The 22,978-nt window shown below is 41.5% G+C and overlaps 1 protein-coding gene across 1 annotated transcript in view; it reads left to right on the top strand.

The window, feature by feature from the left end:
- The window catches only part of EP300 (E1A binding protein p300), a 59,585-nt gene that overhangs the window by 10,416 nt on the left and 26,191 nt on the right, over positions 1-22,978 (top strand). The window contains exons 2-11 of the mRNA XM_027885011.1: positions 5,130-5,788; positions 13,553-13,729; positions 15,878-16,139; positions 16,755-16,868; positions 17,777-18,013; positions 20,451-20,544; positions 20,874-21,008; positions 21,382-21,499; positions 21,997-22,171; positions 22,812-22,889. Coding sequence (XP_027740812.1) covers positions 5,130-5,788; positions 13,553-13,729; positions 15,878-16,139; positions 16,755-16,868; positions 17,777-18,013; positions 20,451-20,544; positions 20,874-21,008; positions 21,382-21,499; positions 21,997-22,171; positions 22,812-22,889 — 2,049 coding nt within the window. The remainder of the gene's footprint in view (positions 1-5,129; positions 5,789-13,552; positions 13,730-15,877; positions 16,140-16,754; positions 16,869-17,776; positions 18,014-20,450; positions 20,545-20,873; positions 21,009-21,381; positions 21,500-21,996; positions 22,172-22,811; positions 22,890-22,978) is intronic.

Consider the following 22,978-nt stretch of genomic DNA (forward strand, 5'->3'; position numbering starts at 1 on the left):
AAAAAAAAAAAAGACCTACCTAAATATTCAGTAGTGTTACAGTTCCTAAAAGGAATTATGATATACCTTTGCATGTTGAGACTACCTCAGGTTAAGACTTTTTGATCTACTGGTTAGATGTTGGTTTTTGAAGGTGATTTTATTTTCTTTCCTTTGACTCTTAGGTGGCAGAAGCAATCTACTCTATATGTTCTTGTTACTTGTGGGAAGATACACTCTAATAAAACCATAAATAGCATAAGGGGGAATCACTGTGTTATTCTACTGAGATCAGGATCTAGCTCTACCACTTACTGCAGTGTGTTACTGGATGTTTTTGAGCTCTTAGGCCAAATACAGTCTGTTTTGTTACATCCCAATTTTTCTGTGTCTGATTGTACCCCAAGATCTCCAGAGATTATGAATCAGGTAAACAAACCTTTGCAGGACTAACTGACCTTCCTCCTTTGCCTTCCCACAGGCTTTGTTTTGTTAGTGAGGGATCTTAGTGTGTATCCTTAATGAAACAGATTGCAAGGCTTGCAGTGGGCTCAGTGTACTGGAAAGTCAATCAGTTCTCTGGATATTTATCACCGTTGTCTTAAGCTCTGCCTTTGGCTCTTGTGTGAGTGTATGTGCTGTTATTTTCACGTAGGCTGTGACCTGTCTGGCCCAGCCTTGTCAGTTTTTGGATTGGTTACAGGTAGAACTCTACAGTGGCCTTTAGGGTGCCTTTCAACCTAGAAAACTGAAATAGATCACAACTGTTGTTTAATGCACACAAGGTCTTATTGATCTTTATGGTCCTTAGAGACTGTTTGTGTTTCAGTCCTGTATCTTAAAATTTCTGCCTCTCAGCAGTTGACTAAAAATGCAATTTTCATAGCTGACCAGACAACTGAAAGTTTATTCTAGTTTTGTTGTTTATCTACTGGCTAAAGAAGACTTTGAAGTTTTGTTTTTGGAAAAAACTTCTAAAAAGAGCAACCTCACACCAGAATGTTGCATTCTTGGTACTTAACTGCTTACAATTTTGGCTTGTAGGCAATAGTATTGTTTTATGATGAATCTTCTGTCATATATTCTCTAAGATTAAAAATCCTAACAAGTTAGTCTTATATGGAAAGAACATATTAAATTTTTTTTATGTAAAGAACTAATCCAATTTGGATGATTTCACAACCATTCAGTTTGGGGGTGGGGTTTTTTTACTGTAACTGGTGATATGTTGTGTTGAGACATTGATGAAAAGAAAACCATTTTGTGTTTCTGACATTTTTCTTCCTGTTACTGACTGTCCCAGACTTAACAGGACAAGGAGCTCAGGTAGCTTGTACCTGGATGCTCCAGATGGTTATGGCTACTAAGCCTTAAAGTTGGAATTATGTTCTCATTCATGAGGAGGGAGAATTTCAAGAAGATTGAGGTCTTCAGAGAAGCAGATTATTATTTTCTTGTGAATAGAGATGAGTGAATCTTTGTCTCTCAAAGCAAGAATTGCCCTGCCCCTTTACAGTGTTATATCTGAAATCATCTAAATGGATCTTTCTGAGAAAATACTATGCAGTGTTGTGAAAAATGAATTAGTTCTTCTTTTTTAGACATCTGATCACTTTTCAGGGGATTTTGTGGAGGTTTTAATATACAACGGTCTGATATCAGGAAAGGCGAAGTGAGGATTTTGGTTTGGGACTCACCCTGTCCTGGGAGTGGTGTCTTTTCAAGAGCGAAAGTTCTTTCCCCTGCTGCAAGCAGTCACAAAACTGGCCTTTGAGCTGTGTGGGTGCTGATGGGAGGTGGCTGTCTGCTGCTGTGATGCTTATGTTGTAGGTACAGGGTTTGTGCTGGTTCATGTTCTTTCCAGACATTTAACTTTTGTTTTCAGTTTTGTTTGTTCATCATTAAGGACAACAGACTAACTTGTGGACTTGTGATTGTATCTTCTGCTCCTTCCTCACTTGTAGGCTTTCTGTCAGGTTATTAGCCAGTGTCTGCTGGCACACAACTCTTAAGTTCGTCATTTTAAATGAAAGAATTTGAACAAAGCTTTATTTCCCTCGCTGTTCCTTCACTTCCGAGTCTTCAAAAATACCAGTCATGCAAATGAAAGATCAGTCCTTAGTGTGCCTTGCAAAGCATAACTTCTAGCACAAGATTTATTTTAATAAAGAATGGGCTAACTGATTTTAATAGTTTAAAACAGTTCTTTAGTGGAAACTTTCATTCTATCTTCTAGGTGTTCTCAGATTCCAAACATTGTTTTACAGCCTAGTGGTGTGTAGCTACGTCACACACTGCCTCAGCTTTTCACAGAATGACAGAATGGTTTGGGTTGGAAGCAACCTTAAAGATCATCTCTTTCCAACCCCCCTGCTGTGGGCAGGGACACCTTCCACTAGACCAGATTGGCTCAAAACCCCATCCAACCTGGTCTTGAACAGTTCCAGGGGTGTGGGGCATCCACAGCTTTTCTGAGCAACCTGTTCCAGTGCCTCAGCACCCTCACAGTGAAGAACTCTTGCTATATCTAGCCTTAATCTAGTCTCTTTCAGTTTGAAGCCATTCCCCCTTGTCCTATCACTACATGACCTTGTAAAAAGTCCCTCTTATGTTGCCCCTTTAGGTAGTGGAAGGTGCTATAAGGTCTTTCTGGAGCCTCCTCTTCTCCAGACTGAACAACCCCAACTCTGTCTTCATAGGAGAGGTGCTCCAGCCCCGTAATCATCTTTGTGGTCCTCTTCTGGACACACTCCAGCAGGTCTGTGTTCTTCTTATACTGGGGGCCTCAGACCTGGATGCAGTGCTGCAGGTGGGCTTGCATGAGAGCAGGGCAGCTCTCAATGCATTCTCCACCCAGGCTGTATTTGCGTTTGAGATTGCTCTGACCCACGTCCAGGATTTGCTCATGGCCTTGTTGAACTTCATGAGGCTCCCATGGACCTACCTCTCAAGCTTGTCAAGGTCCCTCTGGATGGCATCCCTTCCCTCCGGCGTGTCCACTGCACCACACAGCTTGGTGTTGTCAGCCAGTTTGCTGAGGGCGCACAAGACCCCACTGTCCATGTTACTGTCAAAGACTTTGAAGAGTGCCAGTCTTGGTACTGATCCCTGAGGAACACCACTTGTCACTGGTCTCCACTTGGGCATTGAGCTGTTGACCACATCTCTTCGAGAGTGACCATGCAGCCAGTTTCTTATCCGCTGAGTTGTCTGTCCATCAAATCCATGTCTCTTCAGTTTAGAGACAAGGATGTCAGGTGGGAGTGTCAAATGCTTTGCACAAGTCCAGGTAGATGATGGCATTTGATCTTCCCTCATCCATCGATGCCATAACCCAGTTGTAGAAGACTACTGAATTTGTCAGGCATGATTTGCCCTTAGTGAAGCCCTGTTGGTCTGTCACCAATCACTTCTTTATTTTCCATGTGCCTTAGCATAGTTCCCTGGTGGATCTGCTCCATGGTCTTGCTGAGCACGGAGGTGAGACTGACTGGCCTGTAATTCCCTGGCTCTTCCTTATTTCTCTCTTTAAAAATGAGTGCCTCATTCTTCTCTGTATCCCAGGTAACCAGGTTCCCCATGTCCTTCTGGAGAGAGTCTGTATTTTCCCTAGCTGTCCTTTTATCACCAACATACATATAGAAACTTTTCTTGTTGGTCTTGACATCTCTGGTCAGATGTAATTCTATCAGGGCTTTAGGTTTCCTTACATGATCCCTGGCTGCTGGGACAATGTCTCTATTCCTCCCAGGCTACCTGTCCATGTTTCCACCCTCTGTAAACTTCCTTTTTGTACTTGAGTTTGTCCAGGAGCTCCTTTTCCATCCATGCAGGCCTGCTGGCCTTTTTGCCTGACCGCCTCTTTGTTGGGATGCATTGCTCCTGAGCTTGGAGGAGGCAATCCTTGAATCTTAACGAGCTTTCTGAGGCCCCTCTTCCCTCCAAGGCTTTATCTCATGGTACTCTAACAAGAAGATTCCTTGAAGAGACCAGAGTCTGCTTTCCTGAAGTCCAGGGTATTGAGCTTGCTGTGCTCCCTCCTTGCTGCCCTAAGGATCTTGAGCTCCACCATTTCTGGTCATTGTAGCCAAGGCTGCCCTTGAGTTTCACATTCCTCACCGGACCCTCCTTGTTGGGAAGAACAAGGTCCAGCACAGCACCTCTCCTCAACAGCTCCTCTCTCACTTGGGAGAGGGAAGTTGCCTTCAACGCATTTCAGAAACCATAAGCTTTCTAAGTTATTTCTAGTTTAACTTCCGTAGGTTAAATGTACAGACCACTACTTTTGTATGCATAATGCCGTCTCGTTTTCTTGAGCAAATTGATGCTGGGTGCTATGTGATGTTCTTGTATCTTATCTATGTATTCCAAATAGCAATCTTTCACCCCTTGGTTACCTTGGGGATTGCTTTGCATAGGCTCTTAAGGTGGGAATTTGATTTTTTCATCCGAGTGTTTTTTCAGGGCTTTGTGGCCAGGAGGGCTACTTCGTTTTCTAAGAGTGTTGTGGGAAGGTACTGACTGTCCAGTGAAGTTCAGTGAAATTTGGCAATCAGGGCTGGTAATGACTGGATGTGAAAAGAATAAAAAAATGCCAACAGCTACCCAACAAAAAACCTAACCTAAAATCCCACAACCAAATCTCTATTCATTATTCTATAAATAGTAAACTTTTCTTTCCATCTATATTGCTGTATTAGTTATGGCTGTTCTGAAAATGACAGAGTTCAGTGAAAGTTAAAAATTATAAAGACAATGTTTTCCCATCAACCTGTTCATTCTTTGTAGCAATTGTTGTCTAATTCCATTGGTCAACTCTGAGAGATATTAATATAATTTTTTCACTCTTCTCTTTGCAAATTTGCCAAGTTGAGAGATCATAGTCTGATATCCAGTGATCTTTCAGCACAAATCGTAGGAGAGTGAAGTAGAATGGTCTTCTCTAGTTTAGACTCTGTGAAGTTTAGAAATTACTTTTATCCAGACAAATTGGATAGCTTTCAGTAACAACTGATAGGGGAATTTGGCTCAAACATAACAAGTCAAGTTTTGCTAGTTACTTGAAATTAAAAAGTAGAAACTAATGAACAGATATTCCTTCAAGACGCTATAGATCGCTCTGACCTCATATACAATGTTTTGTTTTTCAGATTTTGGATCGCTCTTTGATCTGGAACATGACTTGCCAGATGAACTGATCAGCTCCACAGAACTGGGACTCACCAATGGTGGTGACATTAATCAGCTGCAGACCAGCCTCGGCCTGGCACAAGATGCTGCCTCTAAACACAAGCAGCTGTCTGAACTTCTACGGGCTGGTAGCTCCCCAAATCTGAACATGGGGGTTGGTGGCCCTGGCCAGGGCATGGCCAGTCAAACCCAACAAAATAGTCCTGGAATGGGAATGTTAAACAGCATGGTGAAAAGCCCCATGGCACAGGCTGGGTTGACTTCTCCCAATATGGCGATGGGTGCAAGTGGACCAAACCAGGGTCCTTCTGCCCAATCCACAGCAGGAATGATGCCAACAGTAAACAGTCCAGTTAACCAGCCTGGCATGGGAATGAACACAGGGATGAATGCTGGCATGAATCCTGGGATGTTGGCAGCAGGCAACGGACAGGGGATGATGCAGGGGCAAGTCATGAACGGTTCAATTGGAGCAGGCAGAGGGCGGCCCAACATGCCGTACCCAAACCCGGGAATGGGTAGTGCTGGTAACTTGCTGGCTGAGACACTGCAACAAGGCTCTCCACAGATGGGAGGGCAGGCTGGACTGAGAGGGCCACAGCCTGGGGCCATGAACAAGGTAAGATGAGCTGAATTTTATTATCTTCCTTATCATTGTTGATTTTATTTTGTAAAATTTATTCCTCTGCAGTATGGGTTCTACAGGTTTGATTTTTTTCTTTAAGAATCCTGTATCATGGGGTAAATAGTTTATATGCTGCTAAAGTGGAGTCTGTGACAGTCATATGAAGTGAAAATTGAATCTTCTATGACAAGCAAGACTGGCTAGATTAAAAAACCTATTTTAGAAATCTTGTGGCAGAATATTATCAACAACACCGAAAAGTAACTTGATTGCATTTTATTCTGTTTTATGCTTTGTCCACAATTGTATTTTCCCATCTAATGTGATGCTGGTATTGTGAATGTGGTGGGAATCCATCGGGATGTTGTGGTGCTTTTTTCTGTGTGACAGTTAATGGAAATATGTGTTGTCCAAGATCAGCTGAGTGTTTATGCTGTGGCCTGTGCTAAGAGGCACATACGGGTTTGAATGGACTGATGCACTCACTGTATTGGACTAGTTAAGGAATAAGTATTTGAGTTAACAGTGGAGAATGAATACTTCTGTAAACACCTGAAGACAAATGTTAGGTTCTTAAGACTGTTAATCTGACTCAATTCTAGTTTTAAAATTCACAATGGCTTTGCCTATAGGGGAGCAAACCACAAAGCTGAAAAAAAGATCTTTTTATACTGGAGAGGGAAATAAATGTGCTTTTGTAATTCAGGAGATAGGAAGAAAGTTGTCATGAGTCACTGAAAAGACAAGAGAAGACCCTAGCGGTTTAAGTGACAAAAAGGTGCCTAAATTTAATTTTTGTCATGCACAATTAGCTGTCTTAGAGTAGTAGCCACTTGAGTATTTATTCTCCGGTTTTTAGTGTTTTGATCAAAAGCCTAGAAAATACTTAAACGTTTCAGTTCGCTTTAGGTGGGTATTTTATGTTGCTTGGCTAAGGAGGGGAGAATTTTTCCAAGGTGCTCTGCAATACCTAAATCTGTCTTGGAATGCCTAAAGTCAGTCCACTTGAAGTGGGAGGCACGATAAATATAGCATAGTCTATAAATGTATTAGAAACATAAGTTATGCTGTGTATTAATGGTTTTGCTGTGCTTTAATATATTAAGTGCGATTACTTTAGTGTCTTATGAACATTAATTATGAAGTTCTTTGATCTTAACTGTTTGCTTAAGCTCAGTGTGCTGCTAACAACCGTTCTGGTGTGTGTCTCTACGTAAGTGTTCAGTAATGAGATGGTTTTGTGGTCTGGTCATTTCAGGTATATTTGCCTGATAGGAAAGTTGTTGCAAAGCTTGATTACTATAGTAGAAAATTTGTATGCAGCTTATGGTTGTAAGAAATGTGTAGCTACTTAGAAGTATTCTTGTATTGCAATTATATAATGTTCATTATTTCTTGGCTGTAAAAAAAAAAAAAATTGATCTTCAGAAAGCTGTATTCAGAGGTCAAAAATTGATATAGTGGGTGTTTGGATAAAATGCAGCTTCTTAATCGTTACTTATCAGAGTTAAAGTAGGGTTATGCACTATAATAAACTCATTTATCTAGAAGTAAGGAAAGGACATAAACCCAAGCTTTTGGCTGATGTAGTCTAAAATTAAATTGTCTTCCTCCCTTACTTAAATTCCAAAATGTGCTGTACATCTAAAGAAAGAACATTTTGTACTTTTGACAATATTCAGACCAAATAAATGGCTTTTAGCTCATAGACCCAGACTGATTGAAAATACTTGAAGAGTTCTTTAATTGCTGATTAAAAAAATCCTGAGACTTCTTGTGTAAGTATGGTGGGTACAGCCTTCCTAAAGGAGTTGAAACTGCCAGATGAGAAAGAACAGTCTGAAATGGAGGCTGAAATTCCAGAATGTCTTCAATCAGTTTGGTTGTTGGCAGGGAGCCTGTGTTTCACTTCATACAGTGGAGTTAGCAGAGTCTGACAACAGCAATGTCTGACTGTTTTATCTCTCCACCCATCTGCTTTTGGGTTTTCCCACCTACAAATCTTCAAAAAGTAGATGAAAACATGAGACCTTAAGTTGTTTTTAAAAGCCAGTTTTTCTAATTGGTAAATTTAGTACTATGTTGCTGTTAATGTGGGGGTTTGTGTAATAACTTCTGTAGGTTTACTTCATTGCTGCAAAAAATGTGCATTATGTAGGAGCTCTCCTTCAGTAGGAGGATAAAAACCAGACCAGATGCTTGGGCTATGATTGTTCGACTTCACCATGTTAGCTTGCCCAAGTCAGCCCCTTCAGATGATGGGAGAGTTGCCTCTGAATTCTGTCTCAGCGAAACAGGGGTGTGTTTTGTGCAGTGATTTGGATGGAGGAATAGCTTAGGATTCCTGTCATGTTAATTAATTGTAAGGGAGGATGTTATGCTCTTCTAACAGTAAAGATGAGCTCCAAGTGGCGTGTTAATTTGTAAAGTGAAATTGGTTACGTTTTGACTTTGTTCTGTTATCCCGGGGAGTTGCTGAAGTGTTTTCTTCCTCTCTTCCCAAAACACTGACTAGCAATAGAGTGGGACACTTGCTTTGCGCTTTAATCATGCACTTCCCAGCTTCCCTACTGGTTGTGCACATTACTTTTTAGGACCTGAAATCCAAAATGTCAATGTAAAGGATTGATTTGTACATATAAACTTGTATTGTCATAATCTGGTTCTTACATCCCATGATTTAATTGCCATAATTTTGTGTTTTCTGTAAGCGATCCCTGCAATACTGTCTGGATGCCATCTCTGTGCCAGTTGCATGACAGGCAACTAACCCAGACTTGAATTGACACTCATGTGGCCATAAAAAAAAAAAAAATTAATTTGAATTGGGTTTTGTGTCCAGTTTATATATATCAGTTGGAAAATAGTATCCCTGAACTAGGGAGTGGATTTTTTAAAGGAGTTGATCTTGCCAGTCAGAGGAGGCTGTGAATCCTGCTTTGGTAACAGTACCAGTTTAAAAATGCCTGTGAAAGTCTATCCTGAAAGGAAGTGTTACAAGTTTGGAGAGGAAAGGAATTGTAACAAGTTTTGCTTGAATAGTTTTTTGTTTTCTATGTGGTTTTATATATTTTCTCTGGTTTCGTGCAAGTTAAAAGGACAGCGGACTTGCCTATTACTCTTAAAATAGTGTTTTGGAATTTGTAAGGTTTGGATTCTTTCAATGTCTATTCATTTTTCAGGTTTTTTGTTTCACTAGATAGATTTACACATTTGATTGACTCAAGTATAAGCAGATAACATTATAGAGCTTGAATTTGCTAAAAAAAACCAATCATGTTTCCTGTTTTGAACCATTCTTCATTTGGAATTGTATCTAGTCAAAACCTTCATTTTGTTGTTCCACTGAGTTCCGCTGAGAGTGCCCAGTTAGGGTCTTACTGTCCAGACTCTTATTAGGGGAGGAGGTTATTTTGTATGTAAGTGATGTGTGCATTTATGTCATAGCACAAAGTGACAAAGTTCAGCTGACCCACAGGTCACTCAGATCTCACCTCCCACTGATTCAAGAAATGTTTCACTCCAGTAATGAAGTGGAAGTGAAGGCAGTTCAGATTAGTAAAGGCATTACTGCTGTCTCGGCTACGTTTTTGACTTGTTTTAGTAGCAGTTCTTTGCCATTTGGCTCACTGTTTGAGTATGTACAGAGTTCTCCGCTATTATAATGGATACACTTGACTTTATCAGTTTAACCTCTGTTAAGCAGATTCAATGGCAGATTTTGCAAAGACAAAGCTAGAATATTTGTGATGTCTACATGTGTAGTTGTAACAGGTGTTCCTCCTGAATTTGCACTCTGTGGTATCAACAGTAAAACTAGAAGCAGAGTTGGTTACTTGATCGTCTTCTGAACTGAAGGTACTTGTGTTCCATGGCATTAGCACAAAACCTTGGGGAATTTCCTCCACTTTTGTAGTTATTCTTCTTAAGGCTGCTCAGATACTCCCCCAATCTATCTGATACTACATGAGCTTGGGAATATTTCCTGAACTCACATTATCCATGGTGAGGTATCTCCTTCCATGAGAGGCAGGAAAGTCAAGTTGTTTCCATTGTGTATGTAGAAGGTATAATCATCTGAGATTATCTTTGCCTTCTGTTAGCCACATATTCTCATATTTTATGATCTTCCTTGTTTTCTTCCTCTTTACTGTGAATTGGATTTCTGTCTGCTCTTCCTTTTGTGCAAGTTCTTGCATATGTGATGAAAGTAAATTGAAGCTGTGAGAAGAGGAAGAAAAACTTAAGATGGATATGAAGAGTAATAGGAAAAGCAATGAAAGGAGGTGGTGGCCAGGAAGAGTTAGTAGAGGTTGTACTCGCTGACTTGTAGCTGTAATTCAACCATCTCTAGTTTTACATGGTATTGCAGATGAAGCCTTGTACTTGTCTGATACGGTGGTGCTAACATCACCTGTCTTTGGCTGGTTCTTCTGCACTTGATTATCTACCCTTCCCAATAGATCATTAATACGATGAGGAACTGTATATCAGTCTTTCTGGTTGTTTCCTACTGATAAAATTATACAGGATTATTTTGATCTTCCTTCTGTAGTCATGAGGCCATACATGTCTTCCTGTTTGTTTTCTTTTATTCGTGTTTCACAACATGTCACAGCAAATGGCATGAACATGCTCCTGCTTCTTCTGCAGGGTCATAAGGTCACCTTGTGCCAGGTGAAAAGAATCTCCTGAATGATTCTTCTCTTGACTCAGTCTAGAGTTTCATGCAGTTGGTTGGTTTCAGGGTAGTGGGTCTGTGATGGCAGGACAGGGGGGCATTGCTGTGAGGTTCCGCTGTGGATCTGGCAGACATCAGTCTCACCTGGACCAAATAACAGCAGCTGATCTGTTCCAGGAGACATTGTGGCATTTGTTTTTTAGCATCCTTCTTAGGTGGTGCTTGGATGTCTGGCTTTTGGAGTCAGTTTGGCATGCTTGCCTTCCAACCTGGCATGGGCGTCTCTGGTTTTTGCCTCTCCTGTAAGCTGAGATTACCGCTGTCAGAAGCAGCCAGGCTGAACTGGACATGTCATGTTCTAGTGCCAGGTGCCTTGGTACAGCAGGGTGGAGGCAGAGTGGAACTCTGTGTTTCTGCCATGGAGGCAGCCCTGTTTGAGGGCGCTGGTCTTGCACCCCAGACAGTGCCAGTGGCTAATGCTTGGGAAAACACCAGAGATCTTTGTGTTGGGACAACTTGATTAGTACATTTGAAAAAGTCAGATGCTTCACATAAAATTTGTGTCCAGCTTTGTTGCAAGTACAAATGTTGATTGGCATGGTGCAACCTCATCCCCGAGTTTCATTAGGAAGCTGTTTTAGGTGACGTAGGAGAAGTGGAATAGCTTTTTTTAAGTCTAGGTTTGGTTTCTTCTCCTGCAGTCAGGATGGAGTTGGCTCATCAGGCCACAGTTGTTCTGAATCTTTTGGTATCAATGTGTGAAATCTAAAGTTGTCTGAGTTGGGCATCTTGATTTCTCTCTGTGACATCAAGGTGTGAAAATGTGCCTTCAACCTTTAATTCTGAGTTGTTTGGTTTGGGTTTTGGGTTGGTTTGTGGGGGGTTTTGGAGTGTGGTTTTGGTTTTTTGGTGTGGTTTTTTTGGTTTGTTTTTTTTTTTTTGTTTTGGCTTGGTTTGTGTTTTGTTTGTTTGCTTGTTTTTGTTTGGTTGGTGGGGTTTTTGTTTGTTTGTTTGTTTTTGTTTTTAAGGCAAATAGCATAAGTTACAGAAGTCAAATGAGGTGGGTGATAGTGATGACCAGGGTAGTCCATGCTTTAGTATACTCTCAGCTGTCAGATGACTTTGGTAGTTATGATTGTTAATGAACTTGAAAACTTTGCTTAGAAATTTATGGTTTTGGAGATGTACTTGTTTTCAAAACCCTTTCTGGAGCCAAAGAGATCAGGCTATCTTACAGGAAAACATGGTTTGTTTTCTTAAGGAAAAAATTCTCACTGTCAGGCCTTCACTAAGCCTTGAACATGTTGCTCAATTTGAGGCAATGATGATGATGGGGAATACTTCTGAAAGTGTGTTTGCTGACTCCTTACACTTTTCTTTTCCGTTCTGCTCAGTTTGCGCATAAGATCTTACTCATCTTCTGAGGGAGAGGAAGGGAGGGTTTGAGTCTTACCTGTTCTGGTTTTGGCAGCAGCTGCTTCAATGGTCACCACATGTGTATTCATTGCAGTTGAGACAGAGCAGAGGAAAAAGACAGAGGAAAGGAAGGCTTTTTAATTCTGCCTGATCATTGCATAGTTTGTTTTTCTGCCATGTGTAGAGATTCTTTTCATTGCTCTCTAATGAATTACTGCTGTGTGATTATGGTTATTGCTTATGTGTGGAGGAGGGGGGCTGTCCTCAAGTGAATTCACTTGTGCATATCAGATGTCTAAAGTGGCAGGTTCTTTAGTGAATTTTGTATTCCTTTTCCTGTAGCTTGAGTTTGATCCTGCTTTATTTTGTCACTGCAACCCGAAGGCTATTATAATAGATTGGAGGTTGTTACAGCCTGAAAAAGGAAAGTGTAACTAATCACAGGTAATCTCAGGGCATGTTGGTTACTTCTCCGTGTGGGTTGGAGAAGCTTGGTAAGGAGCAGAAGCAAAGGAGGATACTTTGAGAGTAAATGTAGCAGTGATTGGAAACAAACCTACCATAGGAGCTACTATGCATTTTTTTTGGATGCAGGAAAATGCTTTGAACCAAAAGATATTAAGGAGACTGGACATTTCCTAGTCAAGTACTAATGTGAGTTCAAACAATACAGCTCCTTAAAGTATTTTTGTGCCTCTGTTATTAGGGGTTGTGGCTCCTTGAGGATCCTGCCTGAATAATGCTAAGATCTTGGTAATCTGATCAAACATCTCCAGTTTTTCTGGTCCTCTGTGGCTAGTTGTTTTGGTCCTAGAAAGCCAGATTTCCCATTAAAAATATATAAGAATGCAAGGAATGGAAAAAAAAATGTCAGAGGACAAACAACTTAATTGGCATGATTGCTCATTTTCCTTTAGGTTCTGGGGCATTCCAAGGCAACAAATAGTATATTCTAGTATGCTAAAACTGTTGAATATGCATATGGCTTGTATGAAACATGAATCTATTTCCCCTGTGAATGAATGGTTCAGTAGATTTGTTTTGTTTGCAGAGTTCCTGCCTACCATCTCCTTTGACCTCTGGTCCTACTCACTGCAGACTAGTTACTGTGACTGTGTGAGGTGCTAACCTATGACTGTGGTGTATTCTTAAATTAAAAATGTTTGTGTGCTGATAATGAAGGCATGCATTGTTATGGCTATCTGGAGAGGAGCTGTGGGAGTGCTAGCAGTTGGGTAGGATGTTTTTGGGATAAACTCTGCTGATATGAACGAATATGGTATTTGTCTCCATTTGGAGTCTGCACAAGTGTAGGGAGGAGAAGGCTTCCAGGCTTGGGTCATGTCAGCCATGGTGCAAATTTGTGTTTCAGAAAACTGAAATAAGAAATGTGTTGAACCAAATATTTTCTAAAGAAATAATCAGGCCAATTCTGTCCAGTTTGACCTCAAAGGTTGGTAAGTTGACTTTGTTGTATTTATAGGAACCTTCTGTTAATGTTATGTGGTGTGTAAATACATGAACATGAAGAAGCAGGGGAAGTATGTGGATCTGTATTGCTTTGCAACTCGTTTGTGGTTACCATTGTTCTTACTCCTCTGAAGTGTTTAACTTGCCTTTTACATTGTGAACTTAAGCTATCTTACCATTTTAATTTCTAGATGGGAATGATGAGCAATCCTAGTCCTTATGGCCAGCCATACAGTCAAAATACTGGGCAGCAGATTGGAGCCAGTGGACTTGGGCCTCAGATGCAGAATAAAGCTGGACTGCAAAATAGCTTACCACAGTTTCCAATGGATAAGAAGCAAGTTCCTGGGGCAGGAATGCCTAACATGGTAAGTAGAATGAAAGGTGTCTCCAGAAAACATTACAGTAGATCAAAGGGGAGCAGCATGCTCTGGTCTTGCCATGTTTATAAGTTTTTCTTGCAGCTGTCATACCCAGTGTGAGTTTGTGCTCTGGATCGCCACAGAGTGCATTTGCTTCAACTCATAAGAAGACTGATATGAAGGAGAGGGCTGAGTTGTGCTTTCTGTGTTGATAAGCTGCATCTCCACTCTTGGCCCTTCAGACCCTGCTAACAGGGAAAATGAAATGGAGCTCCTTAACTGCAGTGAGCTTTGCCACCTGTTTGGACACCTCTACTCCCCTCTCCCATCCCTTTTGTGGTTGCTCTGTTGTAACCCTTCTTCTCAGAGTAGCTCTGTCTGCAGGATCTTTTCCTGCTTGTACTCACTGATGCTTTTGGGAGAGGAGGGTCTCTTCTCAGACAGGTATTCACTGTGACAGGGCTTGGAAGCTGCACTTATATGTTTTTTCTGGTTGTGAATTACATGAACATTCACAACAGTCCTGTTGCTGGGGGTTCCCTGGCAACTGTAGTAGCCCTGAATGCCTTCCCCTTTTCCCTCCACACTCTTATTGCATCAGGACTTAAGGAAAGGGGAAGTAAGAGTGGTGGGAAAAGTGGATGGCCCAAGCTTATAAATGCCAGTGTCTCACCACATGCCTTAACACTGGATTCCCTAGCTTGAGCTTAACACTGATGGCTCATCATTTAAGAGCTTAAATTGGTTAGAGGTATGACATGCAACATGTCCTGTGGGTTCCCCCCGATATATATATTTTTTTAATTTAAGAAACATTCACATTTCTGAATATAGCTTGTGTTTCTCCTTGCTTCATATTTCACTCCCACACACCCCCTGGGAGGGTCAGTCTCTTTGTCTTAGTAACTGTTGCTGAAAAACCGTTTCCAGTTAACTTTAGTACCTTTAAACTGAAAAGAACTCAATTCTATGAGGTTTATTTAGTGTTTCTTTAAGTTGAGCATGAAACATTGGGAGTCTAGCAAACCAGTTGGCTGTATGAACCAATAAAAAAGCAGCCAAAACTTGTTCAGAACCCCAGCTGTCAGGTTTGTGTTCAGTGCAGAGCGTATAACTTGAAGCTGAACTGGTACCCAGCTGAACCCAGGAATGAAAAGTTGCTGCTATCTCAGCTGTTGTTTAGAACAACAGGCTGCGAACAAGGCAGTTATGGTCATACTGGAACATACACAAACCCTGAGGGCCTGACTAATTGGTGAAGTCTCATTGTAGAATGAAAGGTTAATACTAGTACTTGAGAGCTGCAGGAGAACTGGGTTTTAGGAATACAGGTAGATGATGTCTGAAGATCTGGATGTTTCTGGAAATATCCTCTAAAACCTCTGGGAAGAATCTGTTAGACATTGAAGTCTGTTGAATTGAAATGGTACAAGCCTTTCTTCATTGCTGAGTACTCCTCAAATGTGACCTGGAAGAAATACAAAGTGTTCTAATGAAATAAGCAGAAGCAGAGAAGGCATACCAGATGTTACCATACCTGACGTTAGTTCTGTGGTGTGTATTATCGTGAGGTTGTGCTTTATCTCTAGCAGAAACTAGGAGATGCTTGTTTTGAATGCCTGTGTGCAAGTTTGACAACAGGAAAAGGTTAAAAGGTTCCCAGAGCTTCCCTTTCATTCTCCTTTTCTAGGAACAGTCAAATCAAGACACTTTTTAGTGCAATAGAGGAAAGCTATTCACTCTAAAATGTACTTTCTTCCATTAATGCAGTAATTGTGGTGCAACTTTTTAGCCTCCAAAATGAGAAGGAGATTTGAGATCAAAGAGCTGTTAATATTTTCTGGTTGATCTAGCACTGCAAATTAACCTGTGAGCACAGGCAAAGTTCTGCTGGCTATTGATAAGGCCAGGGCTAGGACTAATAGAACGATATGGGAAGGAAATGTTGGCTGGCAAGAGAATTGCCAGCACTGTTGCTAAGGAGTATATTTAATGAGTCCTCCAGAACTACAGATAGGTGGGCTATTTCCATAATCACAGAATGTAGTCATTGCTTCTCTTCTTGGACTCTTTCTTGTGTTGCTGTTTGCTTACTAAATGAATTATTTTCAAAAATAGATTTATTTCTGGGCATTTCTTTTCTACCTTCTCCAGGGCCAGCAGCAGGCTCCCCAGGTTCAGCAAGCTGGGATGGGGCCAGCAGCTTCTCAAGGAATGGGGTCTGGAGCGCCAACAGCAGATCCAGAAAAACGCAAACTCATTCAGCAGCAACTAGTTCTCCTCTTACACGCTCACAAGTGTCAGCGTCGAGAACAGGCCAACGGCGAGGTGCGACAGTGCAACCTCCCTCATTGCCGAACCATGAAGAATGTCTTGAACCACATGACACACTGTCAGGCTGGCAAATCTTGCCAGGGTAAGTGGAGGAGTGGTTATGTAGATAGGGTCAACATTTGAAGGAGGAAAAGGACTCCAAGAAAGAGTTGAACTAGTGGGTGGCTTGGGAAGTAGAATTTTGTTGTCTTACCTGTCCTCTTTTAAAGGAGGATCTGCAAGTAGGAGTCTACCTGTCTCCCTTAAGCTGAAGAGATGAATCTTGAGCAATAACTAGCCATGAATTTGCCTGCTTCTGGCACTGGCAACCTCTCTGTTCTAGGAGCTAACTAAAATGTAGGCTACCTTTTTGGTAACCTAGGCTTATCTGGGTCGTGCCGACTTTTGACATCTCAGTTGCATGGTACAGTCTGATGCCTGAGCTATACGGCATTGCCCTTTAAGCCAGGGAGGAATAGACTTGGGTGTATCACATTGGGCTTTCAAGTAAACTTTAGTTGAGCCATTAGTATTGAAAAAATCTAACTACATTTTCAGAGCTAGTTAGTGCTGAACTATTTCAAGTAATACTTTACTGACCTGTGTTGATACAGATGTGTGCCCTGAGAGAAAATGTTGCTTCCTACCCAGTTTGTGTTGACCATGTGGAGATACTGGCAGTAGCTTCTAAAAGTTTTTCATTCCCTCTCTTTCTCAGTGGCACATTGCGCGTCTTCCCGACAAATCATCTCGCACTGGAAGAATTGTACAAGACATGACTGTCCTGTATGTTTGCCTCTCAAAAATGCTGGGGACAAAAGAAATCAGCAATGTAAGTCTACTGAGGAGTTCTGTGTATTGAATAAACTGTAAAATGCTTGTTGGGACCTAAACTTCCTTGCACCCATGTGGTAGTGGTGATGCTCTCAAACCTGGGAACATGTAATGTAAAATTTTCCTCTTGTTTTAGTTCCAGAGTAGTTTTCTGGCTCTGATAGCTAGTATTTTTGAAGGTTTTCTAACTTTATTGGATTCTTCTAGCAGAGGAGTGGTAAGGATGGACAAGTCATAGCTTTCTCAACCAAATGATTGGCCCTTTGCTAGCTCTTCTTCCAGCTGGACGGTTTCTGGAGACAGATGTGTGCACACACGCACATTTTGTCATTTCAGCCCTGATATTTGGTTCTGTCTTCATTCTTTGTTTGCCTCTTTTCCTTGTGTCCCCTTGGATTCCCTGCCAAAAAGTTTGGCAAGATTTTTGCCATTGTGTTACCTGTGTGGTTTTTCTTTCTCCTTTTTTTTTTTTTTTAATGTTCCTGTGGGCTCTTCTCATGACCATATGTGAGCCGAGATATTTCTTGGTTAAAGAGAATTAAAAAAAAAAGAGGCATTGCAATGGCTGCTGGGGAGCTGTATGTACTCTTCTGCCTGTAGTCTCTCTGACATGGTGTGCCTCTGTTTCCAGTTTGAAGCAAACAGATGTGTCCTAAATACTTAAGAGTGGGATTTCCTCTGTGCAGCTCAAAGGGAAAACAGCATGTTTTTGGATTGGTTGGTTGTGTCAAAACTTGTCTCCCTGTTTCATGGGCCAGGTTTTCCAGGCCTAGCCCATTCACTGCGTGCTTTTAGAAGCAGATGTTTTGGTTCTGAGCGGCCAGTGTGCTCTTTGTGTTTCCCTGTGCTGGTGGACCTCTTTGGCTACCCTCTGCTGTCCTTACTGACTTGGTGTGTCTCTTCCAGCGCTGCTGGGCGGAGCTGCAGTCGGACTTGCAAATACCGGCTCCGTGGGCGTGGGGCAGCAGACAACGCCCAGCATAAACACTACCAGTCAGATAGACCCCAGCTCCATCGAGAGAGCCTACGCAGCCCTCGGACTGACCTATCAAGGGAACCAGATGCAGACGCAGCCCCAGGCTCAAGTGAAGAATCAGCAACAGGGACAGTCACCCCAGGGTCTGCGCCCTATGAATCCTATGAGTAAGTTTATCTGTTAGTGTTAAAATGCAAACTACAGGCAACTTTCCCATGCTACATCTAATGCAAATGTCCTTAACATACTAGTTTAGTACTGCTAGCTAATTTACAAAAGGTATGGCTTTTGCAATATTTTACACTTCACATAGTAAGCTACTCAGTGGAACAGGAATGTTCAGAGGGCCAGGTACCTTCACCTGGAAAACAAATTCTCTGGGAAAAATAGTTTCTTTGGATAAATTCTATTTTTTTCTGAACCAATTTTCCAAGGCTTTTTTTTTTTTTGTGTGTAGCTTTATAATTGCACAATAATGCAAGTTTCAGGCTATTGGGGAGTTTTTAATTGCATATGCATGCATTGGAATGCCAGTATTCAAGTGTACTGTCTTGTCACTCGGAATGCAGCTTTTGCATTTGTATCTCAGATATGTAATATTTGTTTTAAAAATGAAAAATAGGAGATAACTGGCATTCTCCCTGAATCCTGTCACGTGGTTTCACGTAACTGTAAACTGTCTGGATGCCTTATTGCAGCATTTAAAAAAAATGGATAAGAATTTTAATTTGAAGTGCAGTTAATTGGAACCTGGCTATCACTGGTGTCAAACAAAGCCACCTTTAACCATCAAATCTAAGTTTGATAGTTTGAGATTACATCACAGGATTTTTTTTCCTCACCCCTCGCTATTTGCTTGAATTGCATAAGTTAGATGTGGCTGTTTTAACGGAAAAGAGGAAAGATGAGCTCACAGTGATTTATCACAGACTTGTATAGCTTTGCAGCAATCCTGCCTATGTGTCCCATGACAAGCTTGTGTATGAAATGAGAGATTGCAGAGGAAAGAAGCAGTTGGTTGCAGGCTGCATTTTGGTGTGTGTTTCTACACCAAAGGGAATGCTTCTCCTGAGTTACTCAGGAAAAGGCTGTCGGGTGGAGTAGATCTGTTAACGAAATGACTGGCCCTCGTAGGTTGCGTGTGACTTGTGTACTGCTAAAACTTTGCCTTCCAGTGTGTAAAGCCTTTTTTAAAAAAGGAAGGGAGGGGAAAGGTCCTGAGAGCTTAGTCTTAAAACAGTTCAATTAAAATAATATGATTTTCTACTGAGCATTAAGAGTGTTTTACAAAGAGGTGAATTTCTAGAAGCTCGAATATGTTACAGTGAGGGTCCTCAAAGGTTGCAAGGAATGTCATTCATTTTTCTGCAGCAAAATGGTTCCAATTTTTTTATGCATGTAATTATTTATAGCCAGTTCTGTGCAGTCTTAGCAGGTATTCCCTGTAGAACTGTTTAGAAAATCCAATGAACTGTGATTGCAAAAAGCTCTCAGAGAGTGAAGTTCTTTGGGAGAAACAACAGGATTTGATGAGGACTGGAGTGTGAAAAGATGCAGTTCTAAGTGACTCAAACAAACGGTGGGTGTTGGCAGTTGAAAAGGGAGAGTTAAGGTAAAGGTTGAGAGTTGTCTTGCATACCAGCATGCTCTCAGAGGGCACAGTGGGTTTGGGAAGGTGAAGAAAGGGACTAAGGGAAGGGAGACTTGGAGGCAGCCATATAAAAATTCTATGAAGTACTTGGTTGTGATGTTAGAGGTGTGTATTAGGCTTGATATACTTAATTTCAGTGGATTTCTCACATATGCAGTGTGTAATTTGGCTTGAAATACAGATTCTGTAGGATTCAGATGTCCTAAATACATGTGAATCCTGGTAATGGCTTTCATGCTACTCGCAGCTTCAAAAAGTGACCTGTTTGGAAGATCCAAACACAAATATGCTGCATTTTTCTGTGCTATTTGAGACTTAACTATAGTGCGTGAAGAGAACAGGCATTTTTTTATGGTGATTAAGATCTGGTGTGATTCAGAAAATCAGATTTTGTTACATAAGAAATTAGTAGAGGTTTTTCCTGCAAAGGATTGTCAGATTTTCATTCTAGCAAACATTGGAGTTAGTTGTAGGATCATTAAGTATGGAGCAGGAGAGAGGGGAACCTTGTCACGTGTAGGTGGTAACTGATGTTTTAAGTTCTTGAAGCCTTTGTGACTATACATCCTAAGCCCCTGAATGACAAAAAAACCTACTGCTTCTAAACAAAAGTGCAGAAGTAGTCAGTAATGCTAAATCTTTAATTAAAGACTCGCAGATAGGACTCTGGGATATAATGCTTGCAGCAAATTGAAATCTCTTGTTTGTTGAGAAGTTCAGGAAGATGGGCAGCGAATTACTGTGGTTAATACTTCACTTAGAGGTCACCAGTGTTGTGCCTCAGACTTTTTATATGTTTGTAAGAGAAAGAGGTTAAAGAGAGCAACAGGTAAATAAATTCCTTCACAAAAGTCCAAGTACTTGAAAATCTAGACCCTTCTTATTGCTGAGCAATTACTGATTTTGCACAGTAAATGGGTGCTTCATTTAATCTGTATTTTTTTGTTTTCTAGGTGCTAATCCAATGGGAGTGAATGGAGGAGTAGGGGTTCAACCCCCTAATTTGCTGCCTGACTCAATGTTGCATTCAACCATGAATTCTCAAAAGTAAGTTGAATTCTTTGTACCCCAGTGATTTTATTTTGATCTCATGGCACTTCTTGCATAAACAGTGGGGTAAATGCCATTGATGACTATCTCTCCCTTTGGATTTTGTAGCTTTTGTTACAGTTTTCCAAATCCTTGGGTAGAACAGCTTGTACTCTTTCGTGGCGTTGTTTTGGTGTCTGTGCAGCTATTTCTGCAGAGTTTGTCCATTGATTAGGGAATGGCTGAACTAGCACTTTGTCCTAACATTATTCTAAAAGAGGCTGTGACTGTAAGATGACTAAGCTTGGGCTAGACTTTTGCCCTCAATTCTTGCTCTGTTTTTGAAGCCCCATGATGACTGAAAGCGCCAATGTTGCCAGTTTGGGAGCTATGCCAACAGCTCAACCATCCAATACTGGAATTCGAAAGCAGTGGCATGAAGACATTACTCAGGATCTCCGAAACCACCTTGTTCATAAACTGTGAGTAGTTAACGCCAAAACAGTCTTTTGTTAGGTGAGTTGCTGCCCCTGAGGTGTATTTGGGGGGCAAAAGGAAACCTGACTTGCAAAACTAGAGGGCCGGGGAGTGAATTTCGTCAGGATGCATGAGAACGGAATGCGAAAGCCCAGAAGACAGAGCTGCATCTGCTAGTTTGGAGCTGTTGTACTGGAAGTTTCCCACTCTGTCCTCAAGCCATTTTCATAGGGGCAGTGTCCCCTGGGAGTAGTAGCAGTGCTACAGTCTGTCAGAAGATTTGATACTTTGTGTTCAAACCACTGGGGTTAGTGTTGGTGTGGGGGCATCCTAATCACTTGCATGCATTTTTAAAATATTTTTTTTCTCCTCCCTCAGAGTCCAAGCCATATTTCCTACTCCTGACCCTGCAGCACTGAAGGATCGGCGTATGGAGAATCTGGTGGCATATGCACGGAAAGTGGAAGGAGATATGTACGAATCGGCAAACAGCAGGGTAAGGTGCCACCCCATCGTCTAGTCGTGTGGATCTCTGCCTTGATCCCATAGGCATTGAGGAGGAACAGGAGTGAAAGCACAGAGGAGACTCCCAGGCTGAGAAAGCTTGTGTTTAGGTGTTGCTAGATGGGATCTAGGAACCAATCAGCTGCAGGCTACTGCCTGGGTGTGCCAGGAGTCAGGGTGTGCTGTGACTGAGACTTCTTAGGGTCCCCTGAAGGCAGTATTGAAGCTGTTCACTGTGATTGTCCCAGAGAACTGTTGGACACCAGAAGAGAAATGTCTGGTGTTGGCCTGATAGTAGAGAGCAGTGCTCTGAGCAGTGCCCCTTCTGCCCTCCTCTCTGACAGCCCCTGCAAGGAGAGAGGCCTCCCCCAAACTGAAATGTGTGTGCGTGTAAGGCTGCTTTGCAATTTGGAATCACCGGGACCTGTTTGTTGCCTTTTCTTAATGTACGTGTCATCTCCCTTTCTGATGTGTATTTCTCCCCAACAGGCCGAATACTATCATTTGCTAGCAGAGAAGATCTACAAGATTCAGAAGGAATTGGAGGAGAAACGAAGAACCAGGTTGCAGAAGCAAAACATGATCCCAAATGCTCCAGGCATGCCACAGGCTCCCATGAATCAAGGGCCCAATATGGGACAGCCACAGCCAGGAATGTCTGCAAGTAAGAACAGTTGGGTTATTGACTACCTGGTGCAGGGAAATCCTGTGCTGTCATTTCAGTGGACTGGTGACATTTAGCCATTCATGGATACCTGACTTGCTTAAAGTTAAACAACTTTCTCCTCTTTATTCACAAGTATTTGCAAAGTATTTGCTTTGCTTATGTGTTGATTCACGACCATAAATGATCTAAAAGCATTTAGTGTTTCAAACAGATTGAAATACTGTAAACCTTTATGCTTACTTTGAGGATGGAGGGAGTGAAGATTAAATTGCATCCTTAATGTTGTAGAACTTCAGTCTCATTAGATTCACCTCTAGAATTAATTGATTTAAAGATAACTTCAGTTGCTATCGGAGAAATATATTTTCATAAATATTTAGCTGTATGGTGTTCAGAATGATCATCGCTATTATCATTGTTGCTAAACAGAGAATGGAGTACGTATGTATTTATGCCTTTCAAAGTTTAGTTAGTGCTTGTACAGTGGTCTGTGGAAGTTCTTGCAACCTGGAATGTTTGTGAACATTGTCATTGTTGTACCTTGAAAACATACTTCAAATTTGTCCTCGGTTTCTGAAAGCTAAGTCGGAGGATATTTCTATCAATGAAATGTTTATTTCAATATCTTTTTTTGCAGATGGTCCCCTTCCTGATCCAACTCTGATACGTGCCAATGTGCCAAACCAGATGATGAATCGCATGCAGGCACAGCCAGGTAAATATTTGAAGAAAGTTGGCTGCTGTGATTTGTGAAGGACTCTTGGAATTGGGCAGCTCTTGCTGAAGTGTCATAGACCTTGTTTC

The sequence above is a fragment of the Empidonax traillii genome, unplaced genomic scaffold (assembly GCF_003031625.1).
Source record: "Empidonax traillii isolate 1590-97213 ecotype Southwest subspecies unplaced genomic scaffold, ASM303162v1 scaffold159:size1039807, whole genome shotgun sequence".
Lineage (NCBI taxonomy): Eukaryota > Metazoa > Chordata > Aves > Passeriformes > Tyrannidae > Empidonax > Empidonax traillii.